Source organism: Stylophora pistillata, chromosome 1, assembly GCF_964205215.1.
Source record: "Stylophora pistillata chromosome 1, jaStyPist1.2, whole genome shotgun sequence".
Lineage (NCBI taxonomy): Eukaryota > Metazoa > Cnidaria > Anthozoa > Scleractinia > Pocilloporidae > Stylophora > Stylophora pistillata.
Window position 1 is genome coordinate 38607407 of NC_142519.1, and position 23288 is coordinate 38630694.

Here is a 23288-nt window from a genome sequence, read left to right on the forward strand (position 1 = left end):
AGCTGATCTCTATGTTCACGGGAAATAATCCACTTAAAGCTAACGCACAAAGTGAGGCAGAATTTTTTTCTAAGGGCAGCACTGAAATATCCATCAGTAGATAAACACTTGCTTCTGATCCTGATTGTGTAGGGAAACTTAGTATTACATGTGTTTCAAATTTTTTAATTAAGAGAGCCAAAAAATATTTCGAGTGTTTCCCTATGCATCATGATCATTACATATTTCATATTTCATTCTTTTCGCTGGTTCAAGTAAACAGAAACAGCATTGGTCAAAGCTCTGGTATTTTCGAAGAATAATCTGTAAATCCTTTTTATTTCATATTTTTTAATAATTTTTTTAATGCCCGCCTCGACTAGCCTTTGCTGACTGCGGGCAGTGCATATTTCTTGTAATATTGTAACATGTCATTAAACTGTCATCAAAACTGTCACCTTACTGGATCAGGCATCTGCGGCAAAGTCAAACAATAAGCATTTTTCCTTATGATTCTCTAGAGTTAGGCAAGCAACTGTGGCGAGTTTTGAAAAGTTTAGAAGAAGTCTTGAGCATTAATTTACCCTCTGTTAGATCTATGACGAGGGAATATCGCTGAAATAGTCGACATTTTAAAATTTGCTACCATTACTCCGTCAAATGTTTGTTTTTAAGAGCATCATTTTGTGATTAAGGTCCATAAAACCCATAGATTAAAGTCAAATGAGAACTATCCATTGTTGATGACTTTGATTTAATCCAGCTCCCTGGCAGTTTATAAATTTGCTTTTTTTTTCTCTAATTGCCACATTGTTGGTCTTGGTCAGGCGGGCCAACTCGAGACGCTGAAAAAATGAGCCTTACCAGTAACCTTTTCTCCGCATCTCCTTAAAGTAAATTCTCATAGAAATTAGGCAAGACTAAGACATGAAAGGCTAAACGAAGAAAACATTATGAAAACCACCAAAGAGACGTATGCTTCTTTTAGGATGTACATAAAAGTTATGGATTCACCTGCTGACGCAAAGATAATGTCTATTTTTTTCTCGTTTCAGACTGGCCGGATTCCTAGCAGCTTGTCCGTATTTGTTTAAAGCCATTCTAGGTCCAGTAGGAAGAATAACAGCTGATATGCTCGTAAGATACAAGATTTGTAAAGTTGGTACAATAAGGAAAATTTTCTACGGGGCAGGTAATACTTGCATTTGTATATCAGTAAGTAGTTAGTAATCGCTAAGGCCAATAGCATAAACTATGATTCTGTTAAGGCTCGCATATGATCGTCTTTGTCGCAGGGATTAGTAAAATTATCATATGACCCGTCTGGCCCCGCTCGCGCAATCCCATAGAAAAGTGTATCAAGAGCTGACATGTGCAGGGCTGGACGGGTTGACGTGAGCCGGTCGGTAAAAAGCCATCCGGCTCTGGTTCTCTTGTACGCCTTTATTGCACAAAAAAACAAACCAACATTCTTCGCATTTGTTGCAAAAAAAAAAGTGACAACAGTGAAAAAAAAAAAAAAAGAGAAAATAAGTAATGTTTTCGATGAAATGTGAGTTTCTTGTTGTGACTTGAGAAAATAAATGAAAAGTTTTTTTACTGTAAAATCGTTTTTGTGGTATTTCGCGCGCGCCAATCTATGGCGTTCCATTTAAGTCAAAACAAACTTTTCAAATTTTCAAAACTTATAGTCTGAGCGTATGTGGAGAGATGTATGCGGGCCATGCGTAAACCTCACTTGATAGTGGATGAAATTTTGACCTCAAGATTCACTTAAAGATGAATCTTCTCCGATTCTGTCCATAGGTTTATTAGCTGGAATATTTATAGTAGCAACAGGCTATACTTGGCTCAGGAGAACAAGTGTTATATTCCTGGTGTTGGTTGTTGAATTTTCTGGTTTAAATGCTACTGGTTACGCTGTCGATCATTTGGACATTGCCCCACCCTTTGCATCAGCTCCTGGATTTATAACCCAGTAAGTAGACATGTATAAGAGGGACCTCAAGGAACCAACCACGCATGCTTTGTTTCGAAACTGAATCTGCACTTTTTCTGCCCTGTACATTCGACTATTTACAGTGGTACTCCAATCTTCTTGTAGTCCATACAAGAAGATTGGAGGATAGAGTTCTGGAACACACTTGTTAACGCCGTAATTTTCTACACACAGCCTTGTTTAGGAGAATGCCAGCCATGGACATCACCTACTACGCAGGAAGATATAGACAAAGAGGAATAAGACTCCTAGGACTCACACAGAATGATACAGTGCTACAGTAGAAACTACGTGGTAAGGTCCAATGGTTACATGTTCCAGTATCACGGTGGCAAGTTGGTTCTAGTCCTTGCTCTTTTGTTCCGTTTAATTAGTGCGAAGCAAAGAGCGAAGGTATACTTACCAACGTGTGGCTCATACTGAGACGCAATAATTCTACTTCATCATCCGACCGAGGCTAGGAGTATGGCAGTTTGAAGAGCGTGATCAACAATTATGACTTTTTATACGATGACTATCATCTTCGAAGTATGTCGACCTTAATTAAGAAAAAATATGATCATTTGGCTTCTATGACCAAACGTAAGATAAGTTTAAACTGAAGAATAAATCTATAATCCAGTAAATGGTTTGAACCCGGGGGTAACATGTGAAGGTGTAGTCTGATCGTCCGGGTGAGTGTAGTCCTGAGAAGGACTGTTGTCGGTGGCAGTGACTGACGTTTCGACAACCTGTGCGGAAGTCATCATCAGAGTCAAGTGAGTGATTGTTGTCAGTAGAATGTTCTTATTCCAGTTCGTGTGAAATGATCGGTTGGTTTTGCCGTGATGTTATTGGCTGTAAGACTCAAGTGACGTAAGTCGTTCGTGATTGGTCTGTTTCGGTCTGTCGGTAAAGCTAGGTTGTTCTTTTTCGATCGTTTGTGATGTTTATGTCGTGAATGAGTCGTTTGTATGGGGCGGGTAGTTGTTGACATCTGTTTAGGGGAGTCTGTTCTAAGTTAGTAAACCAGCTTTCCAGAGTCAGTCGTTGAAAATAGTCAGTGCTGTAGGTTAGGCATTGCGCAGAGTCCCAGTCAATGTTGTGGTTGGTAAGTCGATGGTGTTCAGCAATGTGATTGCTGACATCACCTTTCCTCGTCGCCCGTCTGTGTTCAGTCAGTCTACACTCACCCGGACGATCAGACTACACCTTCACAAATCTATAATCATTCTACTACTTTGAAGTATTTCTTTACATAGCGGTCCACATGTTCTGATCTGGGAGAGAATAGGGGAAAGCGTACTGACACTGCTGTGAAGAACCGTATTATCTTTAGCCGGGCTACCGAAATCTTTCGTCTCCAGGCTGCAAATGACGTGACTATGATTGTTACCTCTCGAAAAAAAGGATAACAGGCGGACAGTGATGTCCAAGATCCGTTCAGATAGTTAATCCATCATATAATTTTGCTTGAACACGATTGGTTTAAACGTGAGCGAATATGCACCAGCTAAGAAAGGAACTTATCAAACGTATTTGCTTCATTGGGTTTTATTCTGAATGTTACATTATTTAGTCTCTGTTACGTAGAACCTGTCTCCTTCATCGGTGATAAAACTGTTAATAAATAGTATTTCGCAAGAGAAAATACCCTTCACGTTACAATACGCTACGGCTAGTTGAAACTCTGTTAATAATAATACTTGTCAGCAAGCCGACCAGATCTTTGTTTTTTACGTGGGGAGGGGAAGGGAGGGCGAAAGGGCAGATAGAAAATAGAAGATGCAGAGAACCCATTGATGTCGTAACGATTCTGTTTCAACGATTCGGTTCCGTTTTACTTATTAATTTTTTTCATGTAATTCTCATTGTGCCTGATAACGATAACCGTACTAAAATAGCAGAGTTGTGTCCTATGCATTTTCCACATGTCAGAACTGATTGCACAGATCCTATCTCTCCCCCCTCCCCCCGAACACACAAAGAGTCTGCTTTAAGAACTATTTTCAAACTGTGCATGTTCTTGTAACAGGCATCAGGACCAGGGACTTTTCAGCTGCCCCTTTCCTCCACCGACAATCGTGGAATATGCACGGGATTGACTTAAGAACCGAGTTACGAAGTAAACCAATATCTTGCTTTCTCGGGGTTGACAGTAACATCTCGATAATACCAATGTAACAACTATTATTATCACGAAAACTCTCGTACAGTTTTGTATCCTTAATCAAGAGTCAGGTTTTCTGGTTTGCATAGTCTGTCCTGAGAACGTGACAGTCACCTATTGGGGTCAACGTACAGTTATTATTACGGTACATTCATCAGTATCGCTTGAGCATGGAGCACAAGAACGGAAACAAGGTATTAAGATTGCGTTAAGTCGAACGCAAAGCCAACCAAACAGTTTTAAATATTCCTATTTTCTTAAAAATGGGATTCCGCTTTTAGCTATCCACAGAGAAAGAAGTTCCTTGTCAGTGATATTTTTACAGTGTCTAGCAATAAGATATATTATCTTATTAGACGTTTTGTTGTGTATTATTGCGGAGTATTTTTACGAGTTGTGCCGTATTTAGTAAAAATACTCAGCGATAATACACAACCAAACGTGTAATGAGTTATTTATTATCCAACCCGCCAAACTGTTATTTCAGGAGGCGGGACGGAATTGACGCGTTGTCGTGTTCCTGTTTCTACTTTCTTCAATAAATGAAAAAGTTTCCTGGTCGCCTAGCTTTTTTTTCTTCGTTCGATTCAACTAATAAACTTAAATCTATATTTGCCATCCCATTCCGACTCTTCGTCTTCAGAAATATGATTCAAATTGTCCGCCATCTTTGTTCCCGTAACTTTAATCCAATTCTTCGCTTGCGCGATGCGAGAAAACCTGTCTAACCGGCTTTCTGGAGTACAAATACCGCGTGATATTTGTACACGTCGATGGCTTTATTTGTCCTCTACGAATTGTAGTTGGATAACAAAAACGGATAACTGAGATACAAGCATGAAAGCAATAGTTAAATTAATTCAACATAATAATACGTTCTTGGGCGTGACGTTTCAAAACATACGCTCATCAAAAGCATAACATTGACTCGTATAACGAGTACTGTGCGCAAACTGAAGCACACGTTTAGCATTACGTAATTATTTCTGTATTACTTCGCTGTCGCCATTATCCGAAGTCATTTCTTTGTCAATAGAATCCTGAGGAGTGCCTTCAATCGGGAGGGTCTCGTGAAGATACTTGACCAGGCCTCCATCAGCAAAGTCATCCACTGTGTGTCCCTGGCCAGTCATTACTCATCTAGCGGTCAGTAATTCTTCCACACCCACAGGACCCTGGGCCTCCAGGATACGACCCGTGCAGATACCTACTTTAGCACCTAAATAAAATAATGGTGTTTATTTAGTATCCTGTACCTTTGAAGGACTCGATGAATTCCCATCCCCGCTACCTATAGCAAGTTCCGCGACACACTATGCTCCTACGCAGGGCAAGAAAACCCACGATAATCAACAGGTAGAAAAACGGGCAAAGTGCATCCACGACCGAAGCACTGGAGCTATACCGGGGTTTCAAGGTTCTAATGGACTCACGGGTGTACCTGGAAGGTAGGAGTCCCGATGCGCGCATAATTTCCCCTCCCTTTGTAAAACGACCTTTTCAGGTCAACAACATTCAAATCTACAGAATCACTTTTGGAAAACTGCCCAAATCCAAAGAATCGTCATAGCATTATATGTTTTCCGTGGCTAGATACTCCACTTGTTCGTCATTCTCGCCGTTTGAATGCAAACGCGCAAATACGCAGTATGAGCCATTTCACATAAGAGCGCGGAAATTCGTGATAGCGTCCCTATCCCTCTTCCCACAGCCTTTGAAAAATCCTACCTATACGTATCTAATTAGCAATTCTCCTCACAGGCAGCCATACAAATAGTATGAAACTAGTTCGGAGAATTTGGTATCGGATCAATAAATAATTCCCTAGGGAGAAATTCTGGGGCCCGTTTTCTGAAAGTCCCATTAACTGAACAGGCCGAAGTCATATTTACAATCAAAATTTAGAGAATAGATTCGCAGGTTCTGGCACTCTAGCCAGTACATTTTGTTCCTTTAGCTGATAGTTATAGTGCACAATTTACAAATCTTCTGAAACCCCACATTGTATAACAACATATTCCTCCTATAGAAAACAGTAGCCGCAAAAACAGAACAGCTTTACCGGCCCGTAAATATCACTGTGCCTTCGAGAAACGGGCCCCGAGTCAATGATAGAAGTTAAAGGTTTACAAGCTTCTAAATTCCAAATGATTACATAAAAAGAGTACGAAAGGTGCCACGCTACACGAAGAACACTGGGAATGGAAGATGTCATCGTCATTACGGTGTCAAAATAAGAAATCCAATCCCATAACTGCCATGGTTGCGCGCCTGCAACCTGTTTCCCGGACCTCTGATATCTATGAGCAACAGTATCCCTTTTTACCAATTACGGATCGTCGCAGGTTACATTTTTTTTTGCTTCAAGCCTCCCGAAAATTCGACAAGATTTTTATTTCCCTTTGGCATAATCTTTTAACCCTTCACAATCATAACTAGAACCCTTGTTACTGGAACCGAAGCAAATTTCTCCTCCCATCGGGTCATTAATCAATTTTGCGCTCCACGAACTGAATCTTTTATTTCACTTAATTAACAGCAATTGTGTTCCTGTAATTGCTAAGCACACTGTTTCATACTTACCCAGGCCAAAGGGATACCCATCGGAAAATCTAGTGCTTGTGTTATGGAAGACACACGGACTATCCACAGCTTTGAGAAAGTGATCAGCAGTCCCCTCTAAAAATAAAATATTTTGATAAGGAGCTTTTAGTAATCGGCACAACGCAAACCATAAATGCATCTTGCGCGGCTTACAAATTTGTCAACTGAGCAATATGTAGTATAACATAGAAACTTGGAAAATATAAGTAAGTTGTCTATATTTTTCTGCGTTGCGCAGCTCACGTCGGTTCTCTTTAAGGATTTTACAAACAAACAAACAAACATACGAAACATCACAGTGTAGAGATAATGGCAAACAGAAATGACCTCCAAAAATGGACCTTAGAATCATTGAAAGAAATTCCCCATACTGGAAACAAACGGACGTTGAATTGTTATAATGAAAACTTTAGCAAACGCTTAGTCAACATATGCGACAAATTAAAATGGCGTTAACATTGAAAGACTAATGTGTCTTACATGTAGCTAGCGGTGGATATTCACCTCGCTGCATAGCCACCCTCACTCGGTGAATAGCTCTTAAATATCACGAGAATTACCAAAAACACTGATATAATCTTCATCACACTGTCATAGCTCCGCGAAATCATTGCGATAAAAACAGAGCTGAAAAGAACCCTGATTACGGAGAGATTAAGTAATATATTCTTACCATTATCGGTGATAATGACATCAGCGTGAGAGCTTCCAAATTGATGGATGCGATCGATGGCTTCCTCTGTAGTTCTGACTACTTCCACTGTTCACTCTAACTCGCTGTATTCTTTCTTCGTAGTCTTGGCCAGAGCCGGAGCCAGCGGTAAAGTCTTAACCAACTTGAGTCCGGCGTGAACTATTACCTTAAAAGAAAATCAATTAAACAAACAAATAAAATTAATACGAGAAATGAGAACAGAATTAGCAAACGGAGTCAGTTGGTGAGTTGATGGTCTTAATAAGAAGGACGCGCATTTTGTCCAGCATGAGTAATGAGCGAACTTACGTAGGTTAGCGACGGACAAAAAAAGCGTACTGATTGAAAAAAATAATAATAATAAAAAAAATAATAATAATAATAAAACAGCTTCGCTCTTCAATTTCACTCAAAGCTGTGTTTTCATAGTTTTGTCAAATTTCGTGATTTTGACGCTTAAAACGCATAGAGCGATGAAAAAAAAAAGAAAAAACAAAAACAACATAAATTCAATTGCGCAAAATAACACAAAAATTCATAACAGTTGAAAAGTAACGCTCTAAAATTTCTTAGAAGCGAATTTCTCTCGCACATTCATTTTTCATCACCCCAAGCATAGAGAGCAATATGGAAAAAGCGCATTCTGATGTTATAGTGTAAAGGTTAACGACTTACTCCTTTTTCCCTGAGAGCTTTTAGCATGTGTTCCAGAAATGGTGACCGAACAAGATCCCTGTGGACTAAAAGGGTCTCCATAGCATTGCAAGCTGCAGGGTGGTCACATTTGGAATCCATTACTACAAAGGAAGAATAGAGTATACTGCAACCAAAATACAGACGATCGATGCCAAAAAATCAAGTTTAACAGACGTACCGTACGAGCATGATCACCCACAACGAAATGTTTGTCTCGGCAATCATTAAGCCAGAACGGAAAGCCATTGAAGAACGGCTTGGTTTAAAGATATTACCCGCGTTTAAACATCTAGTTGAATAGCGGGAGTTATCAAATGGTTTTTGGGAAAAAAAGCCAAAATTTTCGTATTTCACGATCCTTCAAGTAAGTAAAACCATGTGGTAAAGTTGATCCCCACACAAGCACCACAAGTAGTATCAAGGAAGTTAGCCCTGAAGATTGCAGAATGCGGGTTCTTGTCGCGTTAATCGCACCCGAATCAAGGATGATTGGTTGGAAGAATGCTGCAAGTTTTCTGGACCAATCAGAGAGCGAAGTTAAGCGCAACGAATGCAACTGCGGGTTATTACTACTTCCAATTAAAAATCGAGCAAAATCGGCAATGAAACGCTTTTTCACCAAGCACGAGGTACAATAATGAGTTATATAATGCTTACCAATCTTTGTGGCCATTTCAAGATCTGCATCTTTGTCGACATACACGTGGCAAATTCCCTAAGCATGCCAAGAACAGGAATTTCTTTGCTCTGTCTGAATGCGCTCAATCATCTCACTGGAGCCTCGAAGGATGATTACATCCACGTATTTATCCAACTGATTAAGATGATTTACCTCTTCTCGAGTACTGTCCTAACAGTAAGAATAACATTTACACAGTCAGTATATAAAGACTACAGGACTGACACGGGTGTGATCGGCTCACAGAGTTCGATCACAGATCTGTGGCACGGTTTCTATGAGAAATGATCGCCGGTGAGAAGGCAAGGGAGGGGAGGCTTGGGAAGGGTAGACGCGAAACCTTCCCAATTCAACGCTCTTCGTACCATCGCGCTTCATTTATTAGAGAAATTTCCACTTGAGTGTGAAAACAAATTCGGAATTGTCGTCATCTTAGTTTAATTTACTGCGCCTTGTCATTGGTCCAAAAAAACTCGTACCATTTCCTCGACCAATCAGATCCAAAACTACAACATGAGGCGAAAGGTCACTCAGCCGTTTGCTTTTTTGATTTGAGCTGTCATTGGCTCCTTGCGATAACTTGAGTTTTGTTTTTACGACACCCAATCGAAAAGCGGTCTGAGAGAACTTCTGGAACAGGGTACCCACTTTGCTTATTCATGTTTTGGAAAGCAAAAGAGTTGCGAAGTTCATCCCTGAGTAATTATTGAGTGCATCAAAGACATACTGAAACCTAATTAGTCCACATTCAGTGTGCGAAGTGAATTGCAAGGCAGTAAAACTCTGAATCAAAGTCAATGGCTGCGAGGAAGTCAGTCAATGGTAGTCAATAGAAAGTTTAAATTGAGAGCAGAAAATTGATGTATGAAAAGTTTAAAAGGGCTCGTTTAATGTCTTAATCCTTCAGGAAAAGTTATTGCAGTGCCGGTTTACTATCTCGAAATTATTTGACTCTCTCTACAAATGACAGTAAAAATTGTACACATTTACTGACGTCTGTTGAGGCGAAAAAAACAGCAAGGATGATGGATTAGTGTCAGCTAATCAGCCTAAGCACCGTCACAAAACTTACCAAACTAACAACTTGGGGGAGGGGGAGGGGGGAACGTAAATGGACAAAGTCTCTGCAACAAGACTGTGAAGACATCTATTGCTGTGATAAGCTTCTTTACCACCATTCAAAAGCAAACCGTTGCATGTGCTGATGGCTAAAGAGGCGGCCTTGGAGAAAAAAATTCTAGCTTATGAAAAGACAAATACATGAACAAACAAAACCAGAGGAAAAAAATCCCTTTCGTTTTCCATGGGTAAGGCTCGAGATCCCTGGGTTTTACAAAAGCAGGATTTTTATGTTTTCAGTTTACTTTGGATCAAGATGCAAGTCAACAGGAACACACAGAAAAAGAAAAAGCAAAACAAAACAAAACAAAACGAACGAACGAACAAATACTTTTCATATCTAAATACCAGGTAAGTCAACTTCTAAATCTTACAATACTCTATAAGGAAAAAGATGAGAAATATTTAAACGTACAACAGCTGTACCTGCACTAGAGCAGCTGGGCAAGATCCAAAAGTCACAAGAAGCACTCCAATTGGAACAGTTTCTTGTTTCAGCTCTAAACCATATGCGATTTTGGTTCGTTTTAGCACACGACCCAAGATGTTGTGCGAGGAATCCGCAATCTGTCTCAGTCCCTGAGCCAGGTTTCCAAGTTTGGACGAACGGTGTCAAAAGTAATCTGCCCATCATAAGGGAACTTAAGTGTCTCTCAAACCAAGCGTAGTCCAGATCTTTAAAGATAGCATCAACAATTTGATCCTTGCGTTCGATAAGAAGGTTGGCTAATTTGTAAATGATTCTGGCCGGCTAGACAAAACACGTAAAAGAAAAACAAAGGTGCGTCATTTAAACTGTAGTACTGCGCGTGACGTTTGAATGTTGAAATGATAGATGAGGCGCGAGAAGACTCAGCTTCAAGCCGTGCTTCAAACCTAGGCCGAGGGACAAAAAAAAGAGAGATGTTGGGAAAAAACCGAACACTACCCCTCAACCAAAGGGAATTTTGGGTCATTTTGGTCAAACATCTCGTCGACAACTTTTCCGTTAATTTTTTTGCCTATAAGTCTGGATAATTTGAAATGGTCCAAAGAAGCCTGCTGAACAGACATTATTTGTTTGGCGTTTTTCAGTGGAACGGAGGTAAGCGCGAGACAAGCGCGGAGTCCCAATCGCGTGCAAGGGGAGAAACGTGCTATTTCACCCTCGCCTCGCGTTTGCCTCCGTTCTTCTGAACAACACAAAAGGATTACGCCTGCTCTGCAGGCTAGACCTGAACATGGAATTAAATTAATAGCAAACAACTGTTCGGCCTTAAGCATTTTTAATACTCTACAACCGTACCTGGTCAGCGGTCAGTGCTTGCTCTTCCCCTTTTGCGAGCTATGAAAAAAAGCGAATTAATAAAAGAAACCGAAAGACACATTTACGCAGAAAAAAAGAAAAACAGTATAACAGCAAACAATTCTATAAAACTAGTATATCCCGAGAAGAAGGTGCAAATTTACAGTCACAGGATCAACCAGGACCACTCGGTATATCATCACACGCGAGTTACCACAAATTTTCAGAAGGGAGGGGGGATGGGGGGGAAGTTACTGAAAGGTTTAACCAGACATTGTAATCACTTAAAACACTCGGTATCTAGTTCACGATGCACACTGAATGAAAACGCTGATATGGCATTTTTACAAAACTGCCCCCAATCTGGCATCTAAAATCAATAATTTCACAGAACCCTATGTGGACATCACAATCTCCTCTTTAATTGTTTGATTTCAGGATCCTGTCCCTCCAGTGTTTCTGAATATTTAAGTTAAGGTCGAGATCAACTCTGTATCAGATAGCCATTAGAGTTTGAGAATTCTAAACATAAAAGTATCGCAGTCAAGTTTCAATCTAATATAAAGCGCTCTCTGATTGGCCTGCTGCCTTAAGTTTCCAACCAATCACTATAAGGTAAATTACAACATGACGATGACATGGACTAAGGTACATTCTGACGTACCTGCCGCAGCCTGATTCTCTACAGATGGCCCTGGTTCGTCGACCATAGTGAAGAATTCTCCAACCGTTCGGCTATCCAGAACTTAACGAATGACGTAATCACTTCCGGTACCATTGGCTATAAGTACACTCGTATCGCTCTTTAGTGCCCAGGCCGCAGCCTGAAGAGTAATAAAGAAGGTAAAAATAAAATGGTTAAGCTACGAGAGTTGAAATAATTCATCGTTATTTTGTAAGCCTTTTTCTCTGAGAGCAAATCGCAGAAGACACGTCATGCGAAACTGTTTCGATCTCTCTTTCTCAAAGATTCAAACGCAAACTTGCCTTTGTAAAGGAATCATAACACGATTTATGACTCGAACTAAATTTAGCATAAAGTCCCGTTCCCACCGTGCTGTGACTTGCTGTCATCGTTCTGCCTTGCGTCCACACTAATCCGAAAAAATTCTCCACTGAAAACAGATATTTTCAAACTACAGATAATTTTCAAAACGGCACTATAGGCCATACGGTAACTAAAATGTACTCAGAGAATAATTGAAAACAAGTAGCTGTGTACGGATAGTCCAAAATTGAAAGGATTTGGCTACATATAAATTTCAGTATCTGTCTGCCTGCCTTGAAGTTTACCTCAAGATTCAGTATCTTTCTCGTTTGTGCTTTTTTGCGATTTTATTGAGAATCAAAAAGACTGCTGTTTCACCATGTTTTTTAATGACAACTCGTTGCTTGCGAATGGGAATTTCAATGTTGCGTTCCAATAAAATTTACCTGACCTCCCCTTAAGAGTATCCGGTGCTCTGACAATCCTCGCTCATGGACGGTCAATTTTCTAAAGTTCCCCCTTCATACTCTTTGCAAACTTGTTTTAACTATTGGAAGTACAAATCTTCACTTTAGACTCCATGCCTCCCCTGCCAACACGTGACTTTTCTCCAAATTCAATATTACTGACGTTCGCTGGCCTGAATGTGTCTAGAAGGCGAGACTCAGGCAAGTCGGGAGGGCCGCTGTAAATGCCCTGTACATCTGATAATATCAACAGCAAATCTGCCTTCAGTTCCACTGATAGCAAGGAAGATAAACTATCTTTGTCCTTTACACTTATCACCTGATGAAAACAACGAGAATCGAATCTTTTTTAAGAACAGTGGAATAACAGTCACGTTATTATGAATCCACATTTACGTTGAAGCTTAATAGTTCGTTCATTTATTCATTTACAGTAACATCAGGAAGTCACAGAGGAAAGTTAAGTAAAACCCCAAAGAAATTCCCTACTACTTTCAGCAGAAAATTGAAAATTGCTGTAAAATTTTATCTAAAGCTAAGATTCCTGGCTCATCCGCGGTGTAAAAACCTGTGAAGCTCACGAGTGACGTACCCATATTAATGAAATTGTTAAAAAAGCCTCTAAGAGATTATATTTCTTGATTCAACTTAAGAGAGCCAAGGTTGCTCGCACTGATCTAGGGCTCTTTTATTCCAGTTGTATTAGATCAATCATGGACTATGCAATACCGGTTTTTCACTATAGTTTTCCTAAATATTTAATGAGAGAATTAGAACACGTACCGAAGAGAGCAATGTCCATTATCTGTCCTGGTCATAGCTATCATGAGGCCTTGGATATTATGACATTTAAAGAATTAGCCATCCATCACGACGAAATATGTGAGTCACTTTTCTACAAAATTGTAAATGACAACAATCACCGTCTTCAAAAGTTAATACCAGCAGCACATGAAACTACCTACTTGTTAAGGCGTGTGCGACCTATTAATGTACAACGCTTCAAAAACAGTCGTTTTAAGAATAGTTTTATCATTTCCTCATGTCTTAAAGCGAACTCATTTTAGCTTTCCTTTTTTAGCCGATTGAACACTTTTTAATAACTAAGTAGTTAATATCTAAATTAGTTTAATTTTACTTCTATATTATGTGAGTAAATACACAATTCAGTTTTTTAACTGCTATGTATTTATGAATATATAAATAAACTTCAAACTTCAAAAACTTCAAACGTAAAACAAAGACAACAAAACATTATAAACAATAGCGTACAGCAAAACAATACCTCATGAAACAAAGAAAACCTCGTCAGGTTTTTACACCGAGGATGACCCAGATTCCTACATGCTTCATAGAACACCTGCAGATTTGCATCTGTCATGTTGAGGATACAGTGATTGCTCTAAATTTTCTCAGTGGCTCTTTGCTGGATCAAAAAAGTGCACAATTTGTTTTTGTCAGTAAAAAGTTTTCCACGCGTTTTTTTCATTCCAAATTACATCCTATGTCGTTTGATTACCGATAAATAGATGTTGAGAATTTGAGAATTTAGCGTCACATCAAGCTAAAAACTCTCTGACTGATAAGTAATGTCTGTAGCTCCTACGATCTGATGAACACTGAATGCTGGTTAACCCTGCGGGTCACAAGCATCTAATTCTTCTTACAATAATTTATGACTGCTGAATCAAACATTACAGTACTGAGAATAAAGCAAATGATCACCAACTGCAGAAGCTACTGATCGTTCAACAAACTCTCCTAGTCAGTACCGTACTGGTGAACAGTGTGGAGAATTTGCTTACTGATATTGTAAGGACAAGATATCTGTTAATCTCTTCTAAAATTCCATTGACTGAGATTATAAACAAGACTTTCACTGGGCTGCTTTCTGTGCATTTTGCATGACTGTTTACAATAAGCATGCAACAAGACTTTGGAATCAACATAAGCATAGACATATTGACAGGAACAGCAAACAATCCTATGAGTGAGATTAATTCAGACAAAAGACAATCACCAAGGAAACTAAAGATAAATTGTGATAAATTGTGCTTAGAATTGGTGGACCCTTGAACTCCAAGAAGTGATCAACATGTAAATTCTCCCAATAATATTCAATAATATCCCGCAAACAGGTAAAGAGAATATTCAAAACTTATTAAGTAGAATTTGTTATTGTGATCTAACACCAAATTTTTGTAACTAATTTACAAGGAAATGTGTAGCAGCTAGAGGAGAGAATTAGCAATTAGATCTTAGGATTAATAATAAAGTGTTAAAAGCTAAAAATGTCAGGCTGACACAATGCAGCTATGTGTTAATGCCAAAAAAATGCATGACACGCTAAAATACTAGGTCAATCTCCAATATGCCAGAGCATAATATAAACTTTTCACACGCTGATCCACAAATTAAAGGTAATGTTCTCAAAGTTTGACGATAAAATAAACATGTACATGCTGTACTTCAATTATTAGGCCTCTCAAGTTTAAAGAAACTGCTAAAATTAATACATATTTTTTAGGGTTCTTGGAATTGAAAATAACCGGGAAACAGAAAGTAAAGTTTCAACATTTTGTCTTCACTAACGTTAACTACAACTTCTTGTGCCAACTAACCTCTCTAAATGATGCTAAGTGACTGAATTAGGGAGTTGTGATTGAAACTGTTACTTACCGCTGCCCAGGCCATCTTATCAAGTTGGAAGAATAGTGCATGTAAAGAAAGGAGTCAGTGACAGCGTTAGAAAAGTTCATTGTCTAGCTTTTAACTACATTCTCACTGAGCTAAATTCTACATAAAACTTTGTCTTAAGTTGAACTGTTTAACAAAATTTTATTTAGGTTGTCTATGATGACGAGTTTCATGTTTTCTGGCTACTCTGTTCATACAATTGGACAATTTCTTTGGTTCCTTTGGCATGGCAATTCCACAATAATGTACACATAGCTTACTCATCAGCTTTCTGACAACCCTGTCAAATTATTTTCAGTTCCACTTCATTATATGGCTACCAACAAGTCCTCCAGTACATGGAGAATCTTAGAAGAATAAGTTACATGTATGCTACTGGGATCAAGTGGATGGGTGGTGCACACTGCCTCTTTTTGCAATTTGAGCATAATGGACACCAAACAAGACTGAAGAATAACTTATAAATGAGGTATCAAGTGGAAAGATATATTGGTGCATACTGTCCCTTGCACTAAAAACAAATCAGAGATGTACAGTCCAAAGAAAACTTGAATGAAACTACAGCAATGGATGAGTGTATCTAGCAATTTTTTATCTTGTCTTTCCCCCTCACCCAACCCCTCCAGAGACAGTGACATTTTACTACTAAGCCAGTGGAAAGGACACAGCCTTTCATCCTATACTCACCATATCCCAATTGCTATAATATCTAACAGGAATTATCACTGAAACCTCTTTTATCTGCTCTCTTCAGAAATCAATGATCTTCTGCTTTATAAACATGTCATAATATATAATAAATGCCCATGGGCAATCACTGCTAAATGGTCACAAATGATTTCTACCAATTTAACTTCAGTGTTGTGTAGTTCCAAAAGATATCAACATTCATACAGCAGAAGAGACCCCACTAGCCTGCAAACACTCTGGCCCTGACGTGTTATCAGCACTGTGGCCAAGCATTTCTTCAACCATGGGCAAGTTTAAGGCCTTGTGCAAGGCAAGTCATCTACTTGACAAATACACAGTGGTTTAGTGTGTTCTGTACACTTATTTGTCATCACAGAAGTCAAAATGTTGTGGATGCACAGGGCTGTCAACAAATTTTGATCACTGTGAAAGGAATATCGTTGTAGATAAGAGTACAGACCACACTTAACTACTATCAATTAATTTGTTTTAACCATAATATCAATGTCAAATAAATTGATTCTATCAGTCCGTGACTCGATCACTGCGTGAGCAGCACTGTATGTACTCTTATGGACAGTGGCACATTGGCCAATGCCATTGGGACACTTAGACAGTGACAAATTGGCCAATGCCATTGGGACACTTAGACAGTGACAAATTGGCCAATGCCATTGGGACACTTAGAGAGTGACAAATTGGCCAATGCCATTGGGACACTTAGACAGTGACAAATTGGCCTATGCCATTGGGACACTTAGACAGTGACAAATTGGCCAATGCCATTGGGACACTGACAATCATTGCTAGATCCCTTGCAGACCTCTCATTAGCTCACATTGCTCATTAAGACCTTACTTTGTCCCACTGGCAAAGTCAGGCAGAATCACCTGTAAATTGGTGGTCTGCTTGTGGGCTAAGTCCTTGCCATTCTGAAAATTTCAGTTTTGTTTCAAATGGTTTTCTTCACAAGTTGTGCATGTTGAGGGCACCATTCCCCCTTGAGTTTGCCAGGAAATGACCCTCCCTGGGGTGGATGTGAAAAGGTTCTAGAGCTGCTTACTTTAATGTCATCCACCTAATGTAGTTAACTAAACTATTCTGACTTGAAAAGCAAGTTATGTAATATTGAAATAGTTTTGAAAAACAGACGAAAAAACATTTCATGAATGTTCCAAAATGATAAACAAGTCAGGAAATTTCCTAGGCAGAAACATAACTGATAACACAATGAGCTGGTATTAGTGATTATAACAAAAGGGCAAACACAGCAAATTGTGTAAAATGAAAGAATTTGTAAATGGCAATTAAACATTTAAGTGCACCTGACAATTTGCAGGCCAGAAATTTGTCACAACTACGAACTGTACCAAATTTCAAATCTAATTCAGAGCTCAGAATTAAATAATAAAAAAACCTTTTGAAGCTTCTGAAAGTTAGGAGACAAAAACTGAAGAGCTTATTAAGAATTTTTTATTGAAATAGAGTCTTTGCTATGAATCATGAAGAGGAGAGATTATTTCACAGACCACATAAAGCCGCAAGATCAAGTACTAACTTTTCATATTAAAGGAGACAGACAGATAACTTGTAATAACCTGTTCTTAAAAACTTAATATTGAAACCTAGAAGTATCTTGGCCAATTGATGGTACATTTCATAAAAGGAGAAATTGTTTATCTGCTTCTTCATGTTAATCCTGTTGTGACTAGCAGTTTGTGAGTGTTTTACTAAAAAGGAGCATTTTTGGCAAATTCTCACTCTCTTAGAAAATTCATTCCCCATTTTGTGTTTCACTCAGCTGTCTGATTGCCATTACATTGTGGTCTACTGCTTAGTAATGAGAGAGAATTTCGCACAGCATAGGCACATACAGTAACCTAACAGCTACATTTACCTTCCTATATGCTACTGTAACAGTATAAATGTTAAAGATAAAAAATAATATAATAAAATAATAAAATTAATAATTCAACTTGATAAAAAAATATTTCAACTCAATATCATTTCAAATGACTGCTGGTTTGATTTGTGTTCTCCTTGTAGTTCTACAGATAAAAATATGCCCCTACTAAGGGAATTGCTTCAACTGAAATCCTCTTAAATTTGTGAAGAGTAGAGAATAGGATTGTGGAGGTTCAATAGTTTTCACCTAAAGTAAAATAAAAAGTAACTGATCAAAGAGACAAAAATAATGTTATTAAGTGATATTGCAGTCCATCTATGTGCTCAAGAAAATCCTGTCGTCCCATTTAAGGCAAACTCTGCCACACTTGATTTTGAAATTCAATTGAATGTCTGAACTGTGAGTGGCATTTCAATGAGTCATGAAAGTACATAATATTATATATATCTATCCAAATCAAATTATAGTATATTTGATTATTTGAGCATTACTATTGATGATGATTTGATACAGTGTAGTCTGATCATGCAGGTGAATATATTCCTGAGAAGGACTCTGATCAACAGATGACCTTCTGCTAAGGTTGTCAAAATGTCAGTCGGCCTGACTGCCTACAACTGTTCTTCTCAAGTCTACCCTCACCTTAACAATCAGAATACACAATCTAATATTTCCCCTACAATCAGCATTCAAATTAGTTCACACATCATGTCTGTAAAGAGGAACAGTCCTGTTTCCATCGCACTCTAAACAAGTAACACACCCCCCTCCTCCCATTCAATGTCAGCCAAATGTTCATGGAATCACAATACAATATTAATACTGTTTTTTTTTTGTGGGGTGGAAAGGGGGAAAAATGGTGAACTTACTGTTAGTAGCGAGGGGAAAAGAGATAAAATTGAAAGAAAGAGAAAATAAAATTGAAGCAATTAGGGGTTGAAAAGATCAATGTGTCAACAATTTTGTTGCCAATTGTAGATTCAAACCATAAACTGTAAAATAGATTTGATTGTACTCACCCCAGCCAAATCTAGATCCATGCCTGGAGATGATGCTACCACATCATTCTCATTTATAATGGGAATACAGTTCATAGAGATGAACTCCTCCACTGTTGATCTCAAGTTATCCAGTGAGTATTTATCAGAAATTCCAGGGCTAAAAATTGACGGTCGCACGGTCGCCAGTGGCGAGTTAAAACTGACTAGGGCGACCAAAAGTTTAAGTTTGATCGCCCGATGGGCGACTACATGTACAATCTCGAAAAGCTGTAATGCAATGTAAATTATGAGAAGTACAAAGTTAAAAATAAAACCCAATGTAGTTTAATCGGACTACCTTTCTCTTCGTTTTTTGCCTGGACTCTAACATCGTCCATTTTAGTAAATTTTTAGTTTTGAAGTGGAAATTCCGAGCCGTTTTCACCCGGGTGTTTTCACGAGCGATCCACATTCAAGGCGCCATTTTGGAATTGCCACGTGACTCTCCCCCAGACTTCCGTGCGGGATGGTTTCGAAACACATGTTTTCGCTTTTCGAACATACTTTTCGCCTAGATGTGAAAACAGAATGCAGACAAATATGTGGAAATTTGTTGAAGGTTGCGAGCCTCCACCACCCAAAAAAGTTAAAACCAAGGAAGATCATTTGGAAAGTGCTAAAAGTTACGGCAAGAAAAGGCAGCGAGCATTTCAAACCAGCTGGACAGTTGGGAGGGCATGGCTTGTTTACGAAGCTAACAGTAACACGATGTTTTGCTCAATTTGCAAAGAGGCAGCAACTGTGGATGCGACGGTAAGTCACAAGAATACTTTCGCCACCGGAAATAGCCAATTTAAGTTAGAGTCCATAAAGTTGCACGAGAAATCACGTAATCACAAATCGGCAAAAGCTATTGTAGCTGCAAAGAACCGCCCATGTAAAACACCAGTCGTGAAATACTTGCTTACCCTAAACAGTGAAACTAAAGAGAAGTTGACCAAACTCTTTAAAACTTGTCATGCCCTTGCAATTCACAACCGACCATTCACTGACTATAACTGGCTTTGTCAACTGGATGAAGTAAAAGGTTTGAAACTCGGGAAAACTTACAGAAACTCTGAGTCAGCAAAGGAGTTCACAAAAGCTATTGCCCAAGTAGAAAGAAAGTCGCTTGCTTTTGCTGTAAAAACAGCCAAATTCGTCTCTGTTCTAAGTGATGGATCCACAGATTCAGCTATATGCGAACAAGAAATGTTTTTTCTGAGATATGTAGAAGACGGCATGCCTGTGGTAAAATTTGCAGCAAGTGTCCAAGTTGAAAGGAGTGACTCTGCTTCAATATTGAGTGCCATGAAGAAAGCTGTTGCCCACTATCTTGAGATTCCATGCAATGTCTTTTTTTCAAAATTGGTTGGGCTAGGTTGCGACGGAGCTTCAAATATGACTGGTCATCGGAATGGCCTCATTGCTTTGCTTCAGAAAGAACAGCCATCTGTGATAGTGGTCCACTGCTTCGCTCACAGGCTGGAGCTGGCTTTCAAGGATGCCTCAAAGTCCAACAGTCTCCATGAAAAAGTCGTTGCTACATTGCTGATGGGCTTATACTACTTTTATCACAATAGCACAGTGAATCGGTCGATGCTTAAGAGGTGTTCTAATACCCTCCATAAGAAAGTTCGCATTCCCACACGAGTTGGTGGAACCCGCTGGGTGGGACATCTACACAGGGCACTGGAAAGTGTTATTTCCTCATATCCCATAATAATACTTCACCTTCAACAGGTAAAGTTTTTGAGATTTTACATTATAAGTATTTTAAATTATCCTGGCATTGCGTACTTACCATTACTTGTCATCTTTATTTAATGTGCCTACCCATAAGGCAAGCATGAATAGAACTCTAAATATCATTGTTCATGTTTTCGTTCTGTTTGGTAATCAGTTGGACTAAAAACAACTATTAATTAATTCTTGTTTGTGAAAAATTTACAAAAATAATTGATGGTTTTGTGTATCTAACTTCAGATGACTCTGACAGACAGCAGAATATCAAACAAGATTCAAGTGAACAAAGCCAAATGTTTCTTGAAGCTTCTGTCTTCTAAGGATGTAATCCTTTACATGCACCTTCTCCTCGAAGTCTGTGAGCCACTGAAAAAGCTGTCAGCCTCTCAACAAGACAAGATAGCAGTAGTGTCAGATGTCCACAGAATCGTACATTCCACTCTTGCTGTACTCAAGAAAATTAAATCCATGCAAGTATTTTTTTCTTTCTCGTTGTACAGTACTTACCCAACCAATTCTAAACAAGTAGGATTCTTATTCCTTTTCACAGCTTAGCAGTCTTACAGCAATTGCATGCAACAATTAACAAAAATAATCCTAAGGCTTTATCTTTGATTATAGTGATGGGGCCCATTTGCGTAAGGTGAATGACAAGGACGCCTTCTGTGAACATCCACTGAAAGGAACAGATGTGGCTTTTAAAGCAGCACGTAGTCAACTTATTACCGACCTCATCTCTTCTCTGGAGAAGAAGTTTTCTGACACAACACGGGGCATTTTCCAGGCTACTCACATAGCTAAGATCTCCAGCTGGCCCAGTGCTAAGACAGCTGAAATAGAGAGTACTGTGACACTTTTAATTCCTCTTTGTTTTGTCATTTTGTGGCTTCCTTAATCTGTCAGCTACTTATACATTTATATACATTTAATTAAATTACAATTATATTACATTTCAGACTTTGGAGACCAAGAACTTCAAGTCATCTTGGCGCACTATGGAGATGTTCTACGATCATCTGACGTTGTACTGGAGAACGTAGAAAGTGAATGGACGTCACTGAAAGCTGCTATTTATGATGAGCAGTAAGTTTCATACATAATTGCAAGTGTAATTAGAAATTTACTTGCTGGTTTAAGCATTTTACTGTTAATTGGAAATGTACGTCAAATATGGCGGATGACTAAAACAATCTCTTTATTCCTCCACAGTGAGGCTGCACACATACCAAAGCTCACCTGGTCTGTCATCAACAGGAAGTATTCTGATAACCACCAAAATATTCTGGCAGTCATCGATCTTGTGCTTGCACTTCCAGCTTCCAGTGCAGAAGTTGAAAGAGGGTTCAGCCAACTTAAAATCCTGAAAAGTGACATCCGCTCTACCTTGTCAGAAGAACGTCTAAATGACTTATTGGCTGTCAAACTTCTGAGTGCTGATATACAGAACTTCGACCCTCTGCCTGCCATCGAGTTGTGGAACACCTCAAGTGTCAGGACAAGACGCCCCCTTCTAAAGGACAGGGCAAGTCAAAGAGAGTCTTCAACAGCTGTTGTGAATGTGGCTGCTGATAACACTGTTGTTTCCACTGCCTCAAGTGTTGCAGTGCCAATTGCAAGTCTAGTAGCAGGAACATCTGCAGAAGCCGACTCTAATGCAGAATGTGTGATTCTTGATCCAGAAACGGCACCCTCTTATTCAGAGGAAGCACTGCCTTCAGCTTCACCAGAGGAAGCTCTTCATGATGAAATAATTGGTTGCACAGATGATGATGCAGATGAAGAAAGAGATTCTGGAGTAGATGATGCAGATGACAGTGAATTTGAGGAAGAATTTGTTGATAGGCTTATCCAGAAATACTTGTAATACAGGTATTTCTCAATTCTGGATAAGCCTATCAACAAGTGTAACCACAGTCACTGCATGCAAGAAATTATGTCTTTAAAAAACGAGTCTTCTACAGTGTTTTATAACAAGTGCAAATAAATTGTTAAAGTTACTTTATTGCAGTTTACTTTATTTACTTTAAAAAACAAAAACATCCAACACATCTTATCATGAATGGCTGGAATGGCATTACTGGGAGGTGGGGGGAGCAATTCCTTTTTGTGTTGTTAGTTAACGCTCCGTTAAAGGCCATAGGACATTTATTCGAGTGTTTCATTTTAAACAAAAGGAAATCCTGGGCTACTTCTTTTTGGGATGGGCGACTAAGAATTCAAGTTAACTGGCCCAACTGGCCACCAAGCACTGGAGTTAATTTTTAGCCCTGAGAAACATCCTCTTTTGTTATCAGCACCTGAAAAGCACAATCAATTCTTTTTAATAATTCTAGTTCTGATAAATATTCTGTGTATTTCATAACGATAACAATAACTTTATTTACTGTGGACAAAATACTTAGCGGTCAAGCTCATTTACAGGCTTTAGACACAAGATAATCAGATAATTTACAATAATATCACTAATTCCCCCCCTCCCTCAAAACAGGCACTGAAAAAAGAAATTAAAAACTACAAAACAAAAAACTCAAAAAGCAGAAAAATTGAAACTGAAAAAAATTATAAACTTTA

The 23288-nt window shown here is 38.8% G+C and overlaps 2 protein-coding genes and 1 pseudogene across 3 annotated transcripts; 2 read left to right on the top strand and 1 right to left on the bottom strand.

Annotated features, from left to right (window-relative positions):
- Positions 1-3495: 3495 nt before the first annotated feature.
- Positions 3496-19330, bottom strand: LOC148742410 (delta-1-pyrroline-5-carboxylate synthase-like; annotated as a pseudogene). The gene is made up of 11 exons (XR_015996171.1): positions 19310-19330; positions 18972-19220; positions 12763-12978; positions 11869-12028; positions 11205-11243; positions 10346-10670; positions 8779-8971; positions 8101-8222; positions 7405-7591; positions 6711-6806; positions 3496-5346 (listed from the first exon to the last, which is right to left on the bottom strand). The product of XR_015996171.1 is annotated as a delta-1-pyrroline-5-carboxylate synthase-like (transcript).
- Positions 18948-21329, top strand: LOC111321931 (zinc finger protein 862-like). The gene has a single exon (XM_088755874.1). The coding sequence runs from the start codon at positions 19521-19523 to the stop codon at positions 20796-20798; it is 1278 nt and encodes a 425-aa protein (XP_088612000.1). The 5' UTR covers positions 18948-19520; the 3' UTR covers positions 20799-21329.
- Positions 20958-22719, top strand: LOC148742411 (uncharacterized). The gene is made up of 4 exons (XM_088747375.1): positions 20958-21075; positions 21320-21559; positions 21674-21800; positions 21927-22719. The coding sequence occupies exons 1-4, from the start codon at positions 20958-20960 to the stop codon at positions 22579-22581; spliced, it is 1140 nt and encodes a 379-aa protein (XP_088603501.1). The 3' UTR covers positions 22582-22719.
- The last annotated feature ends 569 nt before the right edge of the window (positions 22720-23288 follow it).